General features: G+C 44.8%; 1 protein-coding gene across 1 annotated transcript in view; it reads right to left on the bottom strand.

Annotated features, from left to right (window-relative positions):
• The window catches only part of RECK (reversion inducing cysteine rich protein with kazal motifs), a 62370-nt gene extending 40004 nt beyond the window's left edge, over positions 1 to 22366 (bottom strand). Inside the window, exons 1-6 of the mRNA XM_056857862.1 lie at positions 21967 to 22366; positions 16659 to 16717; positions 13418 to 13492; positions 8951 to 8987; positions 7425 to 7510; positions 3890 to 3937 (exon numbers count right to left, since the gene is read on the bottom strand). Of these exons, the coding sequence (XP_056713840.1) occupies positions 3890 to 3937; positions 7425 to 7510; positions 8951 to 8987; positions 13418 to 13492; positions 16659 to 16717; positions 21967 to 22366 (705 nt within the window). The remainder of the gene's footprint in view (positions 1 to 3889; positions 3938 to 7424; positions 7511 to 8950; positions 8988 to 13417; positions 13493 to 16658; positions 16718 to 21966) is intronic.
• Positions 22367 to 23151: the final 785 nt, after the last annotated feature.

Genomic DNA, 23151 nt, shown 5'->3' with positions numbered 1-23151 from the left:
AATGTCTCAGAAATGCTTAGTCTGAGGGACTGAAGAGAACTTTTGTGGCAGCTTACTGCTGTTGAAGTTGGTTTTGGTTGTTCAGAGCTGTTCTAAAATTGTTGTGATATGTTGTACAAATTTGCTGCAAGCCACATTGGGCCTATTTTTAGGAAGAATGGCAATGCGTCAATATTTTAAATAGCAATGTAAGCAAATAAGGGTTGAGTGATAAAGCTATAGGATTGGTCAGGAGACAAAAGCAAACATCATGGGTATCAGAAAATGGGGATCGGAGTAGTAAATAGCAATTCACCTGGGAACCTGTGGAACCCGTTAACTTCAAGGCTGCTGTAGGAGATTGGAGATATTGGGAGGGGGGATTGTTTCAGCAGAACTGAGGGACCTGATCTCTGGTGCTCTGCAGCACAACCCCTGCAAACGGCTGCAGGGGTGCACTACAGCTTTCCATGTTCAGGTAACCTGAGCACTCTCTGGCCTAGTTTCTTAATCTTGTTACCAGTTCCAGGTAAAGCCACACAGATTGCCTGGAAACCCTGCCTGAACCTACAAAGCCACCAGCTTCTCTACTGAGCAGCTTGCTTCCCAGTTAGTAGCCCTGTCATATAATATGGTTCCTTTTTTATTTATTGTATTCATTTATTAACTTAATTTATATTCCGCCTTTCTCCCCAACAGGAACCCAAGGTGGCTGACATCGTTCTCCTCTGCTCCATTTTATCCTCACAACAACAATCCTGTCAAGTAGATTAGGCTGAGAGTGTGTGACTGGCCCAAGGTCACCCAGCAAGCTTCCATGGCAGAGTAGGGATTCAAACCTGGGTTTCCCAGATCCTAGTCCAACACATAAACCACACCACCATGTTGGCTCTCTTTTGTGAACTTATTTCAAGACTGTTAATATTTAGAAGGAATGGAGGAAAAGAACATGGAGGAAAAGAACTCTTGGAATTTGAGGCATGCACTTATACAGATTAGAATCAAATTTGGTGGCATGTTTAGACACCGAAAATCACTAGAAATATCCATCTCACACATATCTCTAGGCATAGAGCTAAGCAACAGTAAAACAATTTCTACTCATGGGAGATTTTCATAAAGGAAGTGCCCAGTACAAGAGGAACCTGCTCCATAAAGCGGCAACACCTCCACGAGATGAAAAAGAACACAAGTAGAAAGAAGGCACAGGATCCAAGGCACTCTACATGGGTCTGCCTTTGAAAACTATCTAGAAGCTTCAGATGGTGCAGAACACAGGACTATGACTGCTGACTGGTACAAGCACTCGGAAACATATTTCACCAGTCCTGAAAGAGCTGCACTGGTTGTTTGTCTCCAGACACAGTTCTAAGTACACCTTTACAGCTCTAAACCAGAGGTCCCAAAAGTGGTGCCTGTGGGCACCACAGCACTCACGGAGACCTTTCCTGGCAACGGCCAAGTGAGTGTGGCCAGGTGGGGCTGCTGTCCAGCAGAGCTGCTGACTGGCCACTGGAGTTCTGATTGCCTGTGCAAATTAAAATAACATCATGACAATAGCATCTGCCACTATAGTGTTGGCTTTATTTTCTCTGTTACCCCTCGTCCCCAGAGCATTTTTAAAGATTATTTCTCGCATTCCCTGCCCTTGGGCTTCCTTTGTGTGAGGTAATGCCTCATGGTGGTCATTTTGTTGTTGCACCCACCACCCTATATCAGAATTCTAACAGCGCCCACAGGCTAAAAAAGCTTGGGAATCCCTGCCCTAAATGGTCTGGGATTAAGATACTGTCAAAGGACCCCTTGCTCCCATACAAACAAGCTAATCCATTAAAATCTGCAGTGCCCCAACCTTCAAAACCCACCCAGGGCTTGGTATGCTATGGCTCCTTCTCTCTGCAAATTCCCTCCCAAGAGCTGTTCACCTGGCTAGTTTCAGCCATTAGGTGAAAACTTCTCTCTTCACTTCTTGGTTTGTTGATTATGCTGAGGGGGAGGGAAATTGTTTATTTTCCCCGTTAGCTTATATTGACTGGTTTCTCTTCTGGTTGTTAGCTTTTAATGATTTTTAATTGATTCTATGCTGCTAGCTGTGGATTATTACTCATGATTTTTAAAATTAACAATAGGATGTAAACTACCGCTGGAGTATATCGGAAGTGACTTGACAGCACTTAACATTCACCCACAAATAAATGCATGAATGCATATTTTTTATAACTAATGCGTGAGAAACATTTGGCAGTACTATCATACTCATATTAGAATCACTGCTTAAATAATTTCACTTATTTGTATAGATTAAATCTGACCATAAAGTGATCCCAACAAAAACAGGGGAAAGAAGCATAAGAAAGAAAAACGACTCTCAGTCACGGTCAACGATCACTATTTCACTGTCATTTTTGAAAACTCTCTTACCTGTCCTCTCCGTTCTCCAACATATATTGGTCAACCTCCTACAGCAATGCAGAAATCCAGAAAAGAGAAGAAAATGTGCTAGCATAACAGAGGAAAGGTTATAGATGTGGGCAGTAAAGTATAATACAGTATTAGAAGAGATAAAGCTATTTAATGCAGGAGGGTTATAGTTCAGGAGAACATTACACTATGAAAACCCCAGTAGCTAAAAGTTTTAGAAAAAGTGAAGCAATATTTAATCTCAGTTTGCTGGAGAATAAGCAAGCCACTGCATTAAAAAGAATAAAGTCATATAGGGTTGTATGGCAACTTTAAGAAGAAGCCTAGTTTGGGTTGAGACTTGTGCAGAACAGTACAAAGTTATATGTGGTTCACCTGCAGTTTAGTTTATATACAGAGTGTGTGTGTACTTGTGTATCAACACACTATTTATAAAACTATACCATGGCAAATTGCCTTTATAATGTAATCAGAGTTAATCTAAAATATGGAAGTCCTGAACCCTGCATTCTTCAAACAGACAGGAGAGGTAAGATAAATAGCATGATAAAGAAGATACGCTGGAAACAAATTTCTGAAAATTATTACTGCTTTTACACTTTACTGAACTTAAAGAAGTTCTACATTACGTATTTATCAGTATCTTTTAAAAGGTTAGCAATGGCATTGTAGTAAATGGCAAATTCTTACAAAATGAATTTTTGTTTATTTCCAACAAAGCCTCAATTAAAGACATTGAAGTGTTTATATGACTTCTTCAATACAACAATACAACAAACTATTGTTTGTTATGAGAATTACATTTATGAGAATACAGTTCTAGTAAAGAGTTAACTTATGCTGGAGAAGAAAATACTCCGCAGACAGACAGAATCCCTAGTTCAACAAAATTTAAACTTGTCAGAATTTTACTCAGAGATGCAATACATATGCCCACCTCTTTACTCTTTGCTAGTCACTGTTATACAAAGATTGATGGACCAAGTGAATCTCTGATGTGAGGCAGAAAGGCTCTTATGTTCTTATGTTCCCCTCTCCCGCTCTTCCTCTGCCATTTGAATGATGGTTTCACATTACATGTACACCATGATCAGCACAGAAGAGATCCCCAGTGTTTAAAACCTTAATTTAAAACCAGGCTACAATCTCTAGATTACAAGAAAACCGATGTGCATTAACCATAGTTTGTGTTGGTGCAGAGAAAACACTCTATAGATACACTAATACAGGCAAGGGTTGGGAAGGGGTATTCCAGGAAAGGAAAGTGGGATGGGGTGAACATGCATGAGGGTGGCTGCTAACTTGCCAGGAACTAAAGTTACATTTGCACAGGGGTGAGGTTAGGTTAGTGGGGGAGGGATAAATTCAGCTGTTTTAAACCCCAAAAAGATTTATGGGCCAGAAACTAACAGACTTCCAACATCTGGAAAGTTTAAGCATGCTCATAGAAAAAAAAGCAACTGCCATTTGTAATCTGCAATGGGCTTACCTCATATTCTTTCCTGCAAATTTTCAAAATATCGTTTTTTGAAGATGCCTGAAAAACATTCATTCTATTACAAATGCATAATCCAAACCAATCAGGAACAAAATCATAATATAAGAAATTATACAAAAAAGTTTTATGTTGTGACAATTTTATACTGTGACCAATATACTCAGCTCCTTCCATAGGAACAAATTATCATCAGATGCTCTCTGTTTTAGAACACAATAGTCTAAAAGTTGTCTATATGAAATCTAAGGTTAAAAGTATATATGTTGATTATTTAGTTAAATAGACATTTAAAATGGGAGACCTGGAGATCTTATTGGGAAGAGTGCAGCCAAGAACATTATTAATGGATCTGGAAGGAAGGCGGGCACTATCCAACGTCATGCCACATCAATGCCATTTTCCTTTCCTCAGCTCCTTGTAGCTGCCATTTCCCCACTGCATCACTGGAAGTTTTTTGTTTTCAGGCTTTTAAAAAACCTGGTAATGGTCAGATGTTAGAACAATCTATTGCAACAATGAACTAGCTAGCTCCTCTGAATTTCTGCTTTCACTTTTTTAAAAAAGTAAGTCTCTAGCCCTTTTTTGTGGAGATACACCTTTCCCTTTACAGGCTCTACAACAAAAAAGGCGACAGACGGAAAGTGCACTGATGTGAGACTCTTGAGACATGCTGAAAAAATGCTAGAATGCTGAATCATTTGTTCAAAGCATGTACTAAAAATGTCTACATAACCATCCCTGCCTTCTTGTAGCCCTGCTTGTCAATACTGAACAAAATCAATTTTCTTGAAAAAGTATGCATGTAAGTCTAAAAAATGACATACAGCACATTCCTAAGGTGGGGGTAGATCTGCGACAGCTGCACTGCCTCCACAGAGGCTTCCCGGACACCAAAAATAAAAGGAAAGTAAAATACAAAAAAAAGGGGAAATGCCCCCATTGAAAACAGCATGGCAACACCACCCAAAAAGGTGGCATAACCACACCACAGATTCAGGGGGCATTCCCGGGTCCATAGGGGTTAGGAAGCTGCCTAAAGGCAGCTCTGCCCCAGGAATGCCCCCCACCATGCTCACGCGGGCTCCTGCTTCTGGGATTTGCTGCCAGCTTTGCACAACGGCCTGGCTTCCTGGCGCCAGCTTGTCTGCCCCCTCACTACCATGTTCCCCCCAAAATAAGACACTGCCTTATATTTATTTTTCCTCAAGAAGACACACTATGGCTTATTTTCAGGAGATGTCTTATTTTTATTAAGTATGGTACAACAATCTTCATTTATTCAAAGATAGTTAAGTTGTCTTCTTCTGGAACATCGTCATAACTCTCCAAACCCGGAATTCCATCCTGAATTTCTTGCGACTCCATTTCCTTTAGAATTATTGGCCCCAATCTTTCATGTCGAGCAATAGAGCTCTCATTAAATGAGCTCTTATCCATGTAACCTGCTCGGAGTGCATTGGCAACAACACTGTCAATGATTTTATCCCATGAATTCTTCACCCAAATCACGACCTCTTGCAGGCTAGGTTTCACAAAGTTTCCATGCTGATTTCTTGTCAGTCTATGTTCAATGTAGTCGTTAATTTCCATACGCAAATGGTCTTTGAATGGCTTGTTTATTGCAATATCAAGAGTCTGCAGATAGGCAGTCATTCCTGCAGGAATCATTATTTGATCTATTCTTCTCTCTGCAAGGAAGTTCTTCATGTCTTTAGCACGGTGAGTGCTGGCTAAATCCCAGACTAGCAGACCTCTTTGGCCACCTCGCAAAACAAGTGGCAGCATTAAATCAAGCCACTTCCTTATAACTGCTTGTGTGCACCAGGCTTTTTCGGTTTCAAGAACATAAATGCCGGAAACACGTTCAATCTTTTCTTGCCCTTAGTGATGATAACAGGTGTGACTTTCTTTCCATCCAGACGAATTGCCAAAATACAGGTAACACGTGAACTTTCGTGACCAGTGGAGGGAATGTAGATTGAGGAGGCATCCCTCTGTCCAATTGTCGTTTGGGCTCCTTGACCCATAAACACTGCAGTTTCATCCATAGCAATCATGTTGCAAAGTTGGTATTTGGAAAAGTCGATGCCATCAACAAAGGTCTTGAATGCAAGTGCTTGCTTAATAACTTCAGCATCTTCCAACTTAAACAGTGTTGTTGATTTTCTGATAGACAGTTCATATCGCTGAAGGAAGCCATCCACCCAGTGTTGTGATGCTTTGAATTCTGGGGATATTTTGAATTGTGGTGCCATTGCAAGGGCAAATGCTAGAATATCAGCCCTGCACACAACCAAAGCCTTTGCTCTCCTGTCAGCAATCCATTCACTGATCATGTCTTCCAGCTCAGGAAATAAAGGCTGCCAACCTGAACCACACTTGCACTTCTTAGCATTTCCTCTGTCCACCTGTAGACTGAGGTTATCGTATTCTGCCTGCCATTTTTGGACCATTCAGATATCCAACTTCTTCTCTTTGCAGAAAGCCGTAAGATTCTTGCCCTGGGAGTCCTCCACAATTCCTTTCTTGTACTCAACAGAATAACTCTTTCTTTTTGTACTCATCTTGTCTGGGGATACAAATACTCAGGAAAAGCAGAGATACCGTAGGCCAGCAAAGCTGATGTGTAAGGGCTGGCTTATTTATCAGGGATCCAGTGAGAACTGGGTCCAATCTGCACAGTGGAGCTGGGATGATTTCTCTGGGCTCAGTAGCAGACTGCTTGCTGAAGCTTTTCCCCTATCCCCTGTTGTTTGTGTGGGATGAGAGAGACCACAGACTGTTGCTGGTTGGTGCTGGGGGAGAGAGCTTTACTTCTTCCCCCTGAGGACACACAATACCTAAAGCACAGCGTCCTGCTCCTCACTACACTGAGGAGACTTTTACTTTCACTCCCTCTGTGCCCCGGTGCAGAGGGAGCCTCCCGGCCGGGCCAGCAAAACTCCATCGCGGCTGGCACCAAATCGAACCAGGCGGGGAATGGCCTTCCAGGAGGCAAGGCCCTTGGCCTTCCCCGCGGACCACCGACCAGCTGAACAACGGGCGGGCCCGGCCCGAGAATGGGCATGGCAGGGGGAAACGGGCGGGGCTACAGGACGAGTGGTCTGAGGCCGAGGAAACTCTCCGGGAACAGCGAACTGGCAGGAAGTCTTGGTACGCTGCATAGCCACGCCTATCACTATGTCTTATTTTTGGGGTATGGCTTATATTGCGCAAATGCTTAGAAATCCTGCTACGGCTTATTTTATGGGTATGACTTATTTTCGGGGAAACACGGTAGCGTAGGTGCCTCATTATTCCGTGACAAGATAGCACCTATGAAGGCACAGATTCCTAAAGAGCTTCACCCCGCCTTTCAGGATTGCAGCCTTCAGAATCTCTCAGTCCCAGATGGGGAAATGGAAAAGGAAGCAGATAAGTGCTGTCTCTTCTAAGATAGCATAAATACATGAAAGAAATTTGAAAGGATATATAGGTCATCAAGTGCCTGCCTTTTCTCATACCAGTGGCACAAAGAAAATCTTACCTGTTTGCAAGCTTGTCGACATTCCACTACAATAGCTAACTCACAGCAACCTAAGCCAACCCAGCCATGTGATTTCTTCAAAACACCTTTAAAGGAAAATTAAAAACATGTTGCAGCTGTGTATTTTGTAATGCTATGCCCAGTAACAAACAGACATCACAAAAGGAAGCACTACCCTACCAAGGAATTTCTTCATGTTATTAATTAACATAAAAGGTTCCAGATGTTTCAACCCAAGCTTAAACATGCTTATGAAGGAATGTTCTGCTAAATTTGGGGGGGAGGGGGGCTTACTAGTCAGTTAGAATGTGCATACAGAAAACAAAATATATTCAGAAATCAAAATTAAATTACCTCTAGTCTTTCATATATTTACCATAACACATATTCTCAAAAATAACAACTTGCTAATCTCCAGAAAGCTTCAGAAAATATTGTAATTCTGATACCTCGCTATCTGCTTTTCAGTTTCACAAGGCAAGAACAGTAGGAGGAGCAGCAAGGGGAGAGAGTGACTGAGAAGACAATCTGACATGAGGATTTCCCAGTTATAAAAATGATAAGATGTTCCTACTGAAGAGGACTGTCCCAACAGGTTCTATACACAGTGCTTCCACTATCCACCAATCATTGTAATGTCTCCAGTGGCTTGAAGAGAATTTTTAAAAAATTCTATAACACTAGGGCAAACAATTTTCTTACACTATCTGAATAAGGGCACAGCATGCTGCGGGGGTCGCATAGGCAGGAGCTATATCCTCCCACCACAATAAACAGTGCACCTAAAGGAGAGAGAAACAAATGTTTTGCTTGTATTCTTAGGAAGGCTGACACTACCCACTTGGTGGTGGGGGAGGCACAGGCTAAATCTCCCCCCCACACACACACACACACACTCAAGTACTCTGTGTTAGACAGTGAGTCTGCCTCACAGAAAGGCAAACGTGATGCTTGTACCTTCTGAAAGGCAGGCAAACAGGCTACTGTACACTGTGGAAGGGAGGACAGAGACCAAATGCTACCATTGCTGAATCCCTCAAACAAAAGCGGAGCAAAATTAGATGAGATGTGAGAGACCTTTGACGAAGGAGCCAACATCTATATGATAAATAAATCATGAGAACTTTGTTTCTGACATTTCCTAGTGTCTTTAAATAACAGAACATCCTAGTTGTTTGGGGGGAGGGGGAGTTTATAGGAAGAAATGTGTCTCCTGCTGAATTCAATGTAAGCAAATTAAGTATGTACTAAAGAAAATGAACAGGTGTACTAAACTGAGGTTTTCATCGATGACTGAAAACACGGTATTTCTCCATCTGTATACAAGCAGCTTGTGGGTCACGAGCTGGAGAGAGCCTTTTGGGCCTCCACTGGAAATGCACAAGCAAGTCTGCATGTACCGCTAAGAGCCAACAAGGGAAGACAGGAAGGAAAGAGGACACCGTTTCTATACGTACGGCTATGCCACTGGGGAATGGATCATGCCCTTTCAGTACATTATAATAATTCATAGTAGCACCTCTTACCTGGCAATGAAGAATTTATACAGCCCCAAACCTCGCCCTGGAAAAAAGTAATTGCTCAGTAAGTCAGTAGGTAAGTTTTATTGTGTAAGGCCAAAGGCCATAACAATATAACAAAAAAAAAAACCCTGTCCAGGCAGTAATAAGCATATCAATAAAAGAAAACACAGCAAGGTTAAAAACAGTTTTAAAATTGTCAGGATCAGGGCATAACATAGATTGCATCAGGGTGAGAATTTAGCACAAATCTTCTTAGCTGCCAATGCATACAGTGACATCATATAGGTGACAGTGATCCTCATCAGATATAAGAAAAATGACTTTGTCTGCCACTGAATGCTGGGCTAGCCTAGCTAAAATGGCTGCAAGAAACTTGGCTCTGGGAATCGAATAAAGGCCACAAGCCAGGACATAATGAGGAAAATCCTCCAATTCCAAGGTTCTATAGATACATACTCGTTGAGCAACTGGTATATGCCGATAGTGGCCCACTAACATTGGATTGCTCAGTAGTACACATAGTGGAGTTAGAAATTTAGCAGAAAAATAAAACTATTTTGTAACTGCAGATTAGCCCTTTTAAAGGCTTCAGACGTTCTAACACAAATACTAACCATCCATCAGGAGGACCCCATCTTGAGCACTTCTATTCATTTCTAGATACCGCAGTTCACAAAAGATATTGACAAATGTAAACTGATTCCAAGAGCAGCTACATGACAAAGGATCAAGACATAAGATCATGTAAGAAATGCACACTTAAAATGAATCATCCTCGTTTGTGTGTTGATAAAACTGACCCACCAGACAGACCCCAGCCTTAGCATGCTATCGGATGCTCTGCAGTTCCACTTTCTCTATCTACTGCCCACCTCAGTTGCTCTTCATGTCTATCCGTCCCAGGCCCTTGTGGCCCTCCTTCAGGCCTTTATGGTTGTCAGGTCCCTATTCGCAACCAGCGGGAGGTTTTCTGGGCACAGCCTAAGGAGGGCGGGGTTTGAGGAGGGGAGGGACTTCAATGCCATAGAATCCAATTGCCAAAGCAGCCATTTTCTCCTGGTGAACTGATTTCTATCAGCTGGAGATCAGTTGTTATAGCAGGAGATCTCCAGCTAGTACCTGGAGGTTGGCAACCCTACATGCCTTCCATTTCCTGGCACACAGCAAGTGGCTAAGCATCTGGTTGAGCCAGTAGGGCACATCAAGCAGTAGTAGTAGGGCAATGAGAGTGATGACAGAAGTAACCCCAGTGATCTTGAAGAGGGAGGAGGGCTTGAACTATCTAAGGACAAGAGCTATTAAAGTCTAATGTCTGCCACAGTCTCAAAGAGTTTCTACTGTAAACCAGAATGCTTGCAAAAAATAATAATAATAAAGCCAGGCAGGCAGCAACGTAGAAGTAGTGATGGGAAAAAATATGGAACACTGGGGGGCATAAAAATGGCAACTCCAAAGTTTTATCACAAGTCTTATACTTTTATGTTTAGCCCATTCGTCCAAATGGTACAATGTGGAGATACAAAAATTTCACAATATTTCAGAGGAAATAATTAAAACATATTTTTAGAAATTTGTATTACTTTGAGTATCATAGATATACATATTTATTTATTCATTTATACCCTGGGTTTCTTGCAAATGGGGACCCAAAGTGGCTTACACCATCCCCCTCCCCTCAACTTTATCCAAACACAATGCAGGGTGTGCAACTAGACAAGATGTCAGAAATCTATCACCATATCTCCAAACATCTTTAATTTTATTTAAAAGCCACCTGGGAAGGGTGTGTGGATGAGGTCCACGGTGCTACGGAAGATGTTGGTTAACCTTTTCCCTAAAGAAACATTTTCCAATCAAAACAACCCTTCTACCACCCAGGATGGTATTTGCCCCACTGGGGAAGCATGTATGTTTTCCCCAAGGGAGAAAATAGCAGCTGCAGGAGGATCTAAATCAGGGGTCCTCAAACTTTTTAAGCAGGGGGCCAGTTCACTGTCCCTCAAACACTGTTGGGGGCCGGACTATAGTTTGAAAAAAAATATGAACAAATTCCTATTCACACTGCACATATTTTATTTGTAGTGCACAAAAAATAAGAGAAACAATGTAATATTTAAAATGAAGAACCATTTTAATCAACATAAACTTATAATATTTCAATGGGAAGTATGGGCCTGCTTTTGGATAATGAGATGGTCAATATCTGGTTCCATATTTGTCACTGCTAGTCATAGCAAGTGATACAAGTCCATTCTAAGTAATAGCCATGAATACCCCTCTCCTCCATGAATATGTCCACTCCCCTCTTAAAGCCCTCCAAGCTGGCAGCCATCATCACATCCTGGGGCAGGGAGTTCCACCATTTAACTATGCGTTGTGCGAAAAAATACTTCCTTTTATCTGTTTTGAATCTTTGAATGTGGAATCTTTGAATGTGTTTTGAATCTTTGATGTGGAAGACCTCTGCCCAAGACCCTGGAGAGCCACCGCCAGCCTGAGTAGGCAGTACTGAGGGGGACCAGGGGCGCCACCCTGAAATCTCTGTAGCCCTATAAAAGAGCAAAAATCCAACAGTACCTGAGAGACCAACAGAATTTCTGGCAGGGAATGAGCTTTCGTGAGTCACAGCTCCCTTCTTCAGATACCAATCTCTGAAATCTCCGCAGAGGCTTAGCGGAGGAGTTTCGGCTGGGCGTGCTGAGGGTCCCAGGGCTAACCCCTGGCAGCATCTTTGGCTAAAAGGGCAGGGAGGAGGTGACAAGAAAGACCTCTGAGGCCTGAGACCCCAGAGAGCAGCTGCCAGTCTGAGTGGACGAGGCTGACTCTGACGGACCATCCCAGAGAAGGCGGCGTAAAGCGACCCTCCGGCTTGCTCTACCCCTGCTCCAGGAGGGCAACCCCCAGGCCCAGCATGGCGGTCAGAGCGGTTATCCAAGGGGTCAGTCCAAGACACCAGCTGCCCCCCCATCCTGCTTTCCCAGAAAGAAGGCAGGGAGTTCCTGAGGACCGCGAGAAGTCAGTTAACAACAAGCTGCTCATGGCTGCCCCTTTGCCCTGGCACCGATCCTGGAGTAGGAGGAGGGGGCGAGGTCGCTCTTTCTGGCACAAGGGGCCTGGGGCAGGACTGGCACAGAAAGGAGTTCCTTCAGATGCCTCCCATGGCATGGCATGGGACAAGCAGGAAGCGGGCACACAGGCTGCCCTCTGAGGTTCGCATCTGAAGATGGGTGTGAACTCAGACCAAGGGGAGGGGGTGAATTCCACCTCAGGATTCTGGGCAAGTCGGTCTTCCCCTGCAACTTCAGCTCCCTTTTCAGAAACCATATAACCAACCCTGCAAGGCAGTTGTGAAGGCACGCCAGGAAGCATCGTCAAAACACAGTCCTCATGCATGCGCACGAACACAACTCTCCCTCCCTCTCCTCAAAGATCCGAATGCTCCAGCCTACCCCACCCCCTCGCAAAACCGCTCCCCAGGCACGTTGAGGGCTGGAAACGGGAGTCTGAAAAGTGTTTCTCCCCCCCCCCAACAGGCCGAGAGGGGGAAAGCTCCGCAGGGCGAGGCCTTTCCTGACCTGAAAAGTGTTTTCCCCCCTGGGGGGGAGCGCTCGGTGGGCTTCGCGGGGCTCAGCAAGGACGAAGGCCTTGGGCGAGGTGCGCTCCTGGCGCCGGAGCCGGCCGGCCAGCAGTCACTAGAGGCCACCCTGCCGCTGGGGCCTGGCGTCCGGGCCATCGGGCAGAGCAGGTCGCGCTTGCTGGGGAAGGCGTGCAGGCAGGCGGTGGCAGCAGCGGCTCCCTCGCTGCAGGTGCGGCAATGCGCAGGAGCCCCGAGCCCAAGCGTGGCAGCTCCTGGCCCTGCCGCAGGCGGAAGCTGAAGCTCTTGTGCAGCGCACCCCAGCCCGCCCGGCCCTCTGCCGCGGTGCTCGCCCACGCCCATCAGCAGCCGCCGCTGCTGGCATGCCCTAACCTGGCGCCGCAGCACCTGGCAAGCGCCCGCCTGCATCCCGCCCACCGGGAGTGGCGGCCCAGCAGCCCCGGGGCGGCACAGAGCAGGGGGGCGGCTGGACCTGCATCCTCGCGGCTTGTCTCTCTTCCCTCTTCCCTCCCGAGTGTAGGGAGCTGGGAGGAAGTGACCGGTGGTCACTTCCTCCCAGCATTACCTTGCGGCTGCACCCTTTTAAAGGGGCCGGGTTCAGGACCCTGACGGGCCGGATCCGGCCCGCGGGCCGTAGTTTGAGGACCCCTGATCTAAATCATGAAAAGCAAGTGGGAGGGAAAGCGATCACTCTGTACCCTCTCTGTACCATGGCTACAGGTCAATTCATAGGGCCCTGTATACACTTTTTAAGTAAAAGAGATGTCAAGAGATCTGATCACGAATCTCCCACATCTGATCTAGTTTTGCCCTCTTATCTCTTATTTTACCAAACGTAATTCAACCTTTTGTTTAGTCAATGCAATTATACATACCATTGATTCTGGACAATATTCAGGTGCACGTTGCAAAAGATGTTTCAAATGTGAATGACTCTTAGATGCCAAAATCTGTTGCCAAAGTATTTTCAAAAGACATATTATATAATTATAAAAATATAATTATAAATTGCAAGTATACTACCAATATTACTTTACCCTTTCAAGAACCCATAGAAATCCCACAATATTTGCTTCCAAATACATGAATTTTAAAAACAATTAACTGTTTTGATAGACATCTGAACATATTTTTTCTTAAAAATTCTCAGTCATGTGGATGCTACATTCATTCCTAGGTGTATTTTGTGTGTGTGTGGAAGCAAATGGCCTCTTGATTTTGAAAGGAACAACCTACTTGTTAATGATTAGCCAAATACTATAGTTAAAATATCCAGAAATTCTGAAACCATATGGGGAAAAAAGAAATTTTGGCAAAAGTTAAATTTATACGATACTTACTTTCCTATTAAGTTTAATGAATGTTATTGTGCCTATTGGCTGCTTTTAACGCTGTTACCCGCCCTGAGCCTGGCTTCGGCTGGGGAGGGATATAAATTGAAAACAACAAACAAACAAACTTTCCCCATGGCTTTCAAACATAAAATGCATCATATGTAACTTACAAGTAGTTGGCATGTTAAAAATAGTACTATTTGGCATATGAAATTCACAGTGTAATCCTAAACAGAGTTACATCCATCTAAGTAAATGAAATAAATGTAGTTAGAAGAGTATAACTATACTTACAGCCCATTCCTGAAAGGGGGGCCGAAAGTCTTCTGAGGGTGGTGAGGCCAGTCCCGCCGGTGGCCGAGCACCACAGGACTGCGCCTCGCCCCTCTGCAGGCATGGCCTCTCCGTGGCGCAGGCTACGGTGTAGAGGCTGCACCGGCACAGGGGGGCGTTCTGGGGGCGGGGCGGGGGGAGGAGCCACCGGTTAGGCAGCTCCCTATCCTGGTTTGGCCGGTTATGCTGGTGCTGGGAACGGCGGTGCTGCGCCTGCTTTTGAGCAGGCGCAGCCTCGATGTTTTCAATGGGGCTTTTAGCCCTGGTAAAACAAAAAACCCCCGCGAAATGGCTTTTTTTCGGTGTGCGCAAATCGGCTTAGGAACAGACGCCGCTGCGCCTCTTCCCCGTCGACTCCGCACACCGTTGTTTCAGGAATGGGCTGTAAGGACTGCAATGTTGAAATTGTATTAAATAAAATAATAAAAGTCTTAGTTTTCTACACAGAACCAAAAAAGAAGAAGAAAGGTTCCTAGCTGCGGAAAGTTCATCTCTAATGGAGAGACTGTTTTGTAAGTTGTTGTTTTTTTTCTTTGAGCCAAAAATGGTTTTGGCTCATTTTGTGGCAAAGCATTTTGGAAGGATGCACATGCCCAAATTATTCCTAATTTAGATAGATCTCCTGCCTTTCTATTAACGAACATCAGGTCAGACAGTCATAAAGGACAAACTGAGAGACCACTCATCTGAAAGTCACTCCCTGTGACATGTTCTATGTACTTAAATGTGGTGAACATGGATGGGGAGGAGAAATACTGGCAACAAATTGGGGGGAAGGCAAGGAAAAGCAGTTTGAGAATGTGCATGAACAACGGTTTGTTTTTGCACAATCAACATCATAGGCTAACTATTCAAATACAAATGTCTATCAAATGTTCACAATATGCAGAGAGCTTATGACCCAAACCCTAAAGTGATTGAGCATCTTGGGTTAAAAAGTCAAAAATATACCCTACCCCTTTTCAATCCCAACTATAAGAACGTAAGAAAGGCCATGCTGGATCAGACCAAGGTCCATCAAGTCCAGCAGTGTGTTCACACACAGTGGCCAACCAGGCCACTATTGTGAGCAATTTATTATGGATCAGCTATCACTGCACTATAAAAAAGAGATGGAATATATGGTGTGACTGCCTGAGAAAGAAGTTGTAGTTACGTTTTGAGAGGCACATTTCTCCTCATTTTGGGTGGGAAGTGCAAAGCATCCTGGTTATTTTCATATAATACTCCCCCCATATTTCATGGTATTACTCCGGCTTATGGAGCTGCAGCTTCCTACTTGTCTTATTTGGAGTCATCGGACATTCGCAGAGTTTTATGCTCGCTAGACTTAACATTCTTCCCTCAGCTATCCTACAAGGAAGATACAAAGGAATCCCTTTTATTGATAGGTATTGTCCATGTAAGACTGGGGATCCTGAACACTTAACTCACATGCTGCTGAACTGCCAGCTTTACATGAGGCCAAGGAATACTTACATTAAACCCCTACTGCCTAGTGAACAGAGTCTTTCAGATCAGCAGTCGGTGATGTACCTTTTATCTGATAGAAACCCTACCGTTACCCAATAAGTAGCTAGTTTTCTCCTGTCTGCACAAAGGATTCGCGAGCAGTTTGTACGTACTTTTAAGTAATGTCCTTTTAATGTAATCTGTTTTAACCGATTTTGTAATTCTGTTTATGGTATACTGATGTAAATGCCTAATAAAGGTAATGATGATGATGATAATATAATACTCTTTTGTAGAGATAGACTGCTACTGCCAGTGCCCAAGGCTGCAATCCTAAGAGTACCTTCCTGGCAAAGCCCCTCTGAATAAAATGGCACATATCTGAGTAGGCCTACTTAGGATGACTCTCTTAACATCCATATCTATCACTAATTCCACACCTGACTAAATTAACTCATATGCCCACTATTATTAGCTAAATATAGACAAAGAAAAATATATGCCATGAGAAAATGTTTAGCCTTGCCCTAAAAGCAGGATGTAATGGAGCAAAAATGAAAAAGTCTAACATAAAAATAGATCGTCTACAAATTAATTCCCTCTCAAAGGATGAAAAGTCATGAGATGTGGCTCTTTACTTGTATTTAATTGATGTGAACCGATTGTAGCTTTGCAAGTCGAAATCTGTTTTCTCACAACAGTGGACGTATTTATGAAATTAAAAGAACTCCATAAAGTTCAGTTTTCAGATCAGAGGTACCACACAAAGGGTGGGATCCAGCCAGATATTCTGCTAGTGAAAAAGGAAAGAGGTGTCCTGTTTGATCACCCCAAAAAAAGCTATCTTAAGAATCATAGGACATGCATGTACAAAAGCCATGTGGAATGGGGCTGTAGTACAGAAAGGAACTGGGTGAGACTGAAAGAACTGGCTAGATCCAAATAACCATATGTGCATGCAAATTGGAAGTTTGGTGTAAATTCAGAACCAACATACCTGTTCACAAACATCACGACACATTAAGTTACCCTTGGCACGATGACAACATGATGCACCTGTGAGGAAAAATATGCATATCAACACCAGTAAAATACCTATGCTTCCTTGTGTTTTGATAAAGCATAAACAGTTTCAGGTTTCTAACCTGCAGTGTACTTCCCCTGTGCACTGTTAAAATAATCAAAACCCAAGATTTCTGTGCAAGCATTTTGAAATCTTAAATTCAGCTGAGGTACCAGGACTAGTCCAAAAGGCAACTAAGTTTGAGAGTTAAAAAACAGCAGAGCAGAGCAGCCCCTCCACTGAAATGACTAAGTTCTCCCAGAGAGAACTCCATATGAACATCAGTCTCCCACGCTTCCAACAGACCACTGGATCAGGGTTCTAAAGGACTCAGTGGAAATGTTCTGGAATCACACATGCAAATTACTAACCATGAGAGTCTGCTACATGCATCTCAGCCCCTACCCCTCCTTATTTAAAAGTATAAATAGCATTGCATTTTGTTCACATTGGTCATTAAGTTGCTGCAAAGTTGCCATGTGCTCCTTATAATGCCTCATCTTCCTCACAGCACCTTATAAAACAAACAGCAAAAATCTTTTTTGAACCTTCTTAAAAAAACTACTTTTTAAAAAAATGTAAGAAAGTTATATAAAGTCAACACAAAAAAGAATATAGAAAAGAAGAAAACAAAAGAAACTCAGTTCATCATTTTAAATAAGAAACTAAGAATAGACAAAGACAATGTCCACAAGAAAAGAGGGAAAGATTATTCATGGACAATAAAAAGATGATATAGCTACTCTAGCAGCACAATCCCAGGGGGATGAAGAGGCATGGGGGACTGACCTCCTATGCCAGATATGCTGGCATAAGGCCAATGTACGCAACCACAATGCACCAGCACAACTGCACCACTTTGCTGCGCTGGTGCAGCTGTGCCACTTTTGCGCGCTGGCATATCTGCAGTGCAGGGTGCTGCACTGGTGTAAAAGGGGGCAGTTCAAAGGGTAGGACTGACGTTAGTCAGTTTCCTATGCCCTTTGGGACTGGGAACGCCCCCTTTTTCTGGCACAAAGTTGTACCATCAAAAATGGTGGTGCAGCCCATACTAAGAGATATTTCAATTACCTCCCACCAGCGCAGCCCCACCCTCATGGTTCAAAAGTGCTGAGGAAGCTGACTAAGGGGGGAACCAGTGGGAAGGCAACCAGGTGCCCCCTTCCTAGGAACCAATGGTGGTTCCCCTTGCCCTTTAAAAACCCCAGCCAGGACACCCCACACCTCAGAATGTAGAATAACTGGCACGGGATGCTGTCTGACAGCCGCTTGCTGTGTGGACTTAGAGCAAGTGGCACAGCACCTAGATGGCGGGGAAAGGACAGAGAGATAACTTTGCATCGACACCCAGCCAGGAGAGCAAAGTCCACACACTCTGTGGCTGAGCTCTCCCAGTTCAGAACCCTTACAGGTACCCAAGCTTCTCAGCCAGGACTTGACAGGGCGGACGCGCACTGACAGGTAAGCCAGGGACTGTACCCTCAACCTCCTTTCCCCCTTCTCCTTTCCTTCACACGTGGCCAGGAGCCACCCCAAAACGGCGTCTCTCGCACCCATACCCAACAGCCAGTGGGGCTGGCAGGAGCCCCAGAACAAATGCCCCCCACCTTGCCCCCACACACATTCCATTGCTGAAGAACCCTTTCCCCATGGAGCGCATGTCATGGAGGACCCATCATTTACTGCTGGTGTTGACAGGAGCTGCAGATAGGTGACAGAGGCTTGGATTTCGCGAGTCTGAAGCCGGGGGGGATGGACACCTACAGTGCTGATGCCACAGACCCCCCAAGGGCTGCCAACTGGACCCTGTGGAGACCCCGGAGGGAGCCCCCTGCATCCAACAAGAAGCCCTCAGCCCCTAGTTGCTGCAGTTTGCGCTTGAATGTATTCTAGTCTGCTGCAGGTCATGATCCAAATGGGAAAGCACTGGCTCCAACCACTGACCAGCCGTTTCACCTAGAGCCTTTCCCACTGAACAAGCCTGCCCTTGGAATGCATCCAGGGTATGCAGAAGCCTGACCAAATAACATTTATGTCATATCTGGCCCTCGTAATAAATTAAGTTTGACACCCCTGATGTAGAGTATGTAGGCTGTAATCTTACTAGAGATTTACTTTTGATCATACATATTAGGATTGTACTGTCAGTGATATCATAATAAATTTGGGAAGTCATTTGAAAGACTAGTATACTTCAAATAAGCTTAAATAAACTTTCAGCTCTGAATGCACAAGCCAGCACAGAGTTAAGAATGCTTAAGACCATTGATTTGAGGCTGACAGTACTGTTGTGTACAATTAACAAGAAAAAATATTATAATGGAATTGGCACATGAACCACCTTACAGAGACAAATGGACTAGTAACCACATTATCATGATGAATTGATTATACTGGCCTTTTATTTTTGCCATCAAGTCATAATTGATTTATGGCGACCCGGTAGGGTTTTCTGGGCAAGAGACTTCAGAAGTGGTTTGCTAATGCCTGCTTCTGCCTCACAACCCTGGTATTCCTTGGAGGTCTCTCATCCAAACACTAGCCAGGGTCAGGGCTGAGAATGTGTGACTGACCCAAGGACACCCAACAAGCTTCCATGGTACAAGTAGGGATTTGTTCAACACCTTAACCAGTATACCACGCTGGCTCTCAGCATACACACTACTTGGAACTTAACACAGTTAATATATTTTTAAAACAATAAATGTATTTTAAAATATTATAAATTTTATAAAATATTTTAAATAATAATGCAAAAAGTTTTGACAGTTTTAGCCTTTGACTGAGAAACTAGCATTCAGAACAGTATACTGAGCAGTTATCAAATGGACCAACAGAAACCTAAAAAGGATTTAAAAATAGGTAGACTTGGTACTCCTAGACATCTGGTCTCTAGTATATCAACATTTTTTTTTTAGAACAGGGAGTGCCATGACTCTTTTCCATTAAAAAACTACCAAGAAAGGATATTGTCACATGAAAGTAATGCAAGAAAAATATAAACAACTTCAAACAACCCAAAAAACACAAACAATTTCACAATTATCTGTGTCAGATTATGCAGTGCGTAGGGGGAATTTTCAGTACAAAGGGAAACATCAGTCCAGAAGTTCATCCTGACCCCCAAAATTATCAGTTTCCTCGCTGATTGAAACGTGTGCTAAAATATGGTGCCTTATTAGTGTAGCATAGGAAACGTTTTATAGTCTCTTCTTCAAAAGCTTACATATCCATCCAATTAGCACAGAAAATGCAAATAACTGCCAGCTTCTAAACATTTTTTCTCAGAAGCCTTGCTGATGAAAAGACTAACTTAACCTGATATCTTGCCAAAGGTCCACACAATAAAGCAAGAAATGCCAACTTTCAGGGTAGGCATGGTATTCAGATTATATATACATAGAACTGGTTGTGTATTTTAGACCTCTGTACAAATCTGAAAAACTTTCAGTACATCCAAGTCAACTAGAAGGTCTTATGACCAAAGTTTATTCTAGCATTCAAGAAATGGAGGAAATACATTGGGAGCATGAATCTCTAGTATTTAATGTTTCTCTTAATGGAGGGTTCAGAGAAAACTGCCTGAAAATATATTTCCATTGGTATTTTACCCAGATTGCACTAGCTAAACTGTATTGGAAATATGGCAAAATAAGTGTTATTCTAAAGCATATGTGGTTGGAATGTGAGTTAGCCCAAAGATTTTTGTAATATGATTCATAAAGACATTTTATATTACAAGTTATGTATTAGACGTAACTTTGGTGACACTCTTGCCACATCTCTGTGGTTGGCCGGCACATGTGCAGTCCCATGTAGGACTACAGAGAAGCTATGAAATCTCACTATTCCAGTGAAAATGGCATTAGCTCAAGAGACCCAAGAAAAATAAATACAGTGGATAGATAGGGTTTGGTTTGTAATCCCAAAAATAAGACCATAATTTATAAATATATATATATGTGGTCATGGAGAACTTGGACAAGTAAATTTGTAAAGACCTGTTCTGCTTCGGAATTGGTATAATGAGCAAAGAATGAGATTTAATAATCTTCCTATAGTACCTCTCATGTATCTCTAGAGTCCTATGGATATCCTTATACTGTGTTTATATTGGCCTTAGTTCCTTTTTCTGTTTAAATTAACAATGCTGTTCCATTATATTCTATACTATGATCATGACACATGTATGTACTATACCATTATATACGATCATGACACACCTATGGGTATCCTTATACTGTGCATATTGTGTGCATGTGTGTTTGGGATTGGTCGAGATTATTTTATTGAAATAATAAAGGCTAAACTAATCTGATCTCCAGACAAAACTCCACACGACGTAACAGCAGGCAAAAAAAGAAGAAGCTAAAAGTGATCCACTGATGGAGCGAAAAAGTAAATAGATGCTATTGTGTGCAGAGAGAAACCCCCCCCCCCACACACACACACTAAACTAAGCAGCTCAAAGGTACCCTACCCGAATTTACTCCTAAGTAATCTCTGCTGGTTCCAGTGCTAATAACTGCAGTGCTAATAACTCACCAAAAAGAAACAAAACAAAAAAATCAACAGGAGCTTAATGAACACTTTGACAAACTGATTTTGTTTCCGCCCAGGAGTCGGTGGATGAGGACCGAGGAAAGCTGAGGCTGGAACAAGATGCTTTTAAAAGGAAGAGAGGGAGTTGGCGGAATAAAACCCTCGACGCGCCACAAAACCGGGGCCGGCTGGACATCCCAGCGGGGGGGGGGCTTCCCTCCCCTCCCCTCCGGCCGCCCCCACGGGCAAACGAAGCCCGGTCGGAAGAGCCGCGCCGGGGGACTCCTGGCTCAGCCGCGCAGCTCCGCTCCGACCCAACGGAAACGGACTCTCCAGGCAGGCAGGCAGGCGTCGGTTGGTTGGTTGGTTGGTTTTTTAACCCACCTCACAAAGGAAGAAAAGTCGTTTTTTGTTCCCCCCCCCCCAAAAGGCGCTCGCTCCTTCTCGGCGCTGTTCCTCCACAGCGAGAACGGAGGCGGCCAGACGTTCAGTACAGACAAGGCCACCCCCTCGTGCACCCGGAGGACCATGAAACGGGATTTAGAAGCGCCCACAGGCGACCCCTCCCCCCCCCGTCCATCTCGCCTCAGCCCCGCCGCGGGAGCGCGCTTTCTTGCCCCAGCCGCGCCCACCCCACCCCCTCGGCCGAAGAGACCCCGGCGGGCCCGCGCGGCCTCCCCCCCCCCCCAGCCCTGCTCACCCGCCAGGCCCGGCAGCAGCAGCAGCAGCGGGAGCAGCGCGGGGACGGCGGCCAGGGCCATCCGGGCCTCTCGGGTCCCCCGCCGCGGAGCGGCCCTCGGCGTCGCCATGGCCCGCTCCCCTCCGCGCGCGCGCCACCCGCCAGCCACGCCATTGGCTGGGCGGGCCCCGCCAGGCCCGCCCCCTGGGCGCGCGAGGGGGGCCTGAGGGGGCGGGGAGAGCCGCCCGAAGCCCTCAACCCCCCCCGCCCCGCCCGGTCGGCTGAGGGAGGAGGCGGGCCCCGCCCCCTTTATGGGAATGTGGCCGGCCGTCCTGAGCCCCGCTCGGCTCTTGGGGAATCCGCTGCAGTCAACGGGGTCATGGAATGCAGTCATGGAGTGGGCAGGGACCACCAGGGTCATCTAGTCCAACCCCCTGCACAATGCAGGGAATTCGCAACTATCTCCTCCTCCACACACCCAGTGACCACGCCCAGAAGATGGCCAAGGTGCCCTCCCTCTCATGAACTGCCTACGGTCATAGAATTAGCCCATGCTGACAGATGGCCATCTAGCCTCTGCTCAAAAACCTCCAGGGAAGGAGAGCTCACCCCCTCCCGAGGAAGCCTGTTCCACTGAGGAACCGCTCTGACTGTTAGAGAATTCTTCCTAATGTTTAGCCGGAAACTCTTTTGATTTAATTTCAACTTGTTGGTTCTGGTCCCACTTTCTGGGGAAGCAGAAAACAACTCAGCACCATCCTCTATATGACAGCCCTTCAAGTACTTGGTGATATCACCTCTCAGTCTTCTGTTAAAGGGCTTTTAAACCCGACATCTGCGCTGTAAATACACAAAGTTCTTTGTTCCCATAGCGTGCGGATTTTCCTCAGCAATTCTGAATTGCCTCTTTTGTACACCACATGAAGCCCTCCATGTTTCAGTACTTAGAGGATACACACTCAAAAATACTACACACACACAGGGATGCCAGCCTCCAGGTGGGATCTGGGGATCCCCTGGAATTACAGCTCAGAGGAGCATGCCTATCAGGTGCTGTGGAGCGCAGGCAGGATGCTGTTGCCGCAGCCGTCTTGCTGGTGGGCTTCCTGGAGGCACCTGGTTGGCCACTGCATGAACGGACTGCTGGACTTGATGGGCCTTGGTCTGATCCAGCAGGGCCTTTCTTATGTTCTTAGAGCCAGCGTG

Source organism: Euleptes europaea, chromosome 11 (genome assembly GCF_029931775.1).
Source record: "Euleptes europaea isolate rEulEur1 chromosome 11, rEulEur1.hap1, whole genome shotgun sequence".
Classification (NCBI taxonomy): domain Eukaryota; kingdom Metazoa; phylum Chordata; class Lepidosauria; order Squamata; family Sphaerodactylidae; genus Euleptes; species Euleptes europaea.
The sequence above is the reverse complement of the archived record's forward strand: the minus strand, read 5'-3'. Positions and strand labels throughout refer to the sequence as shown.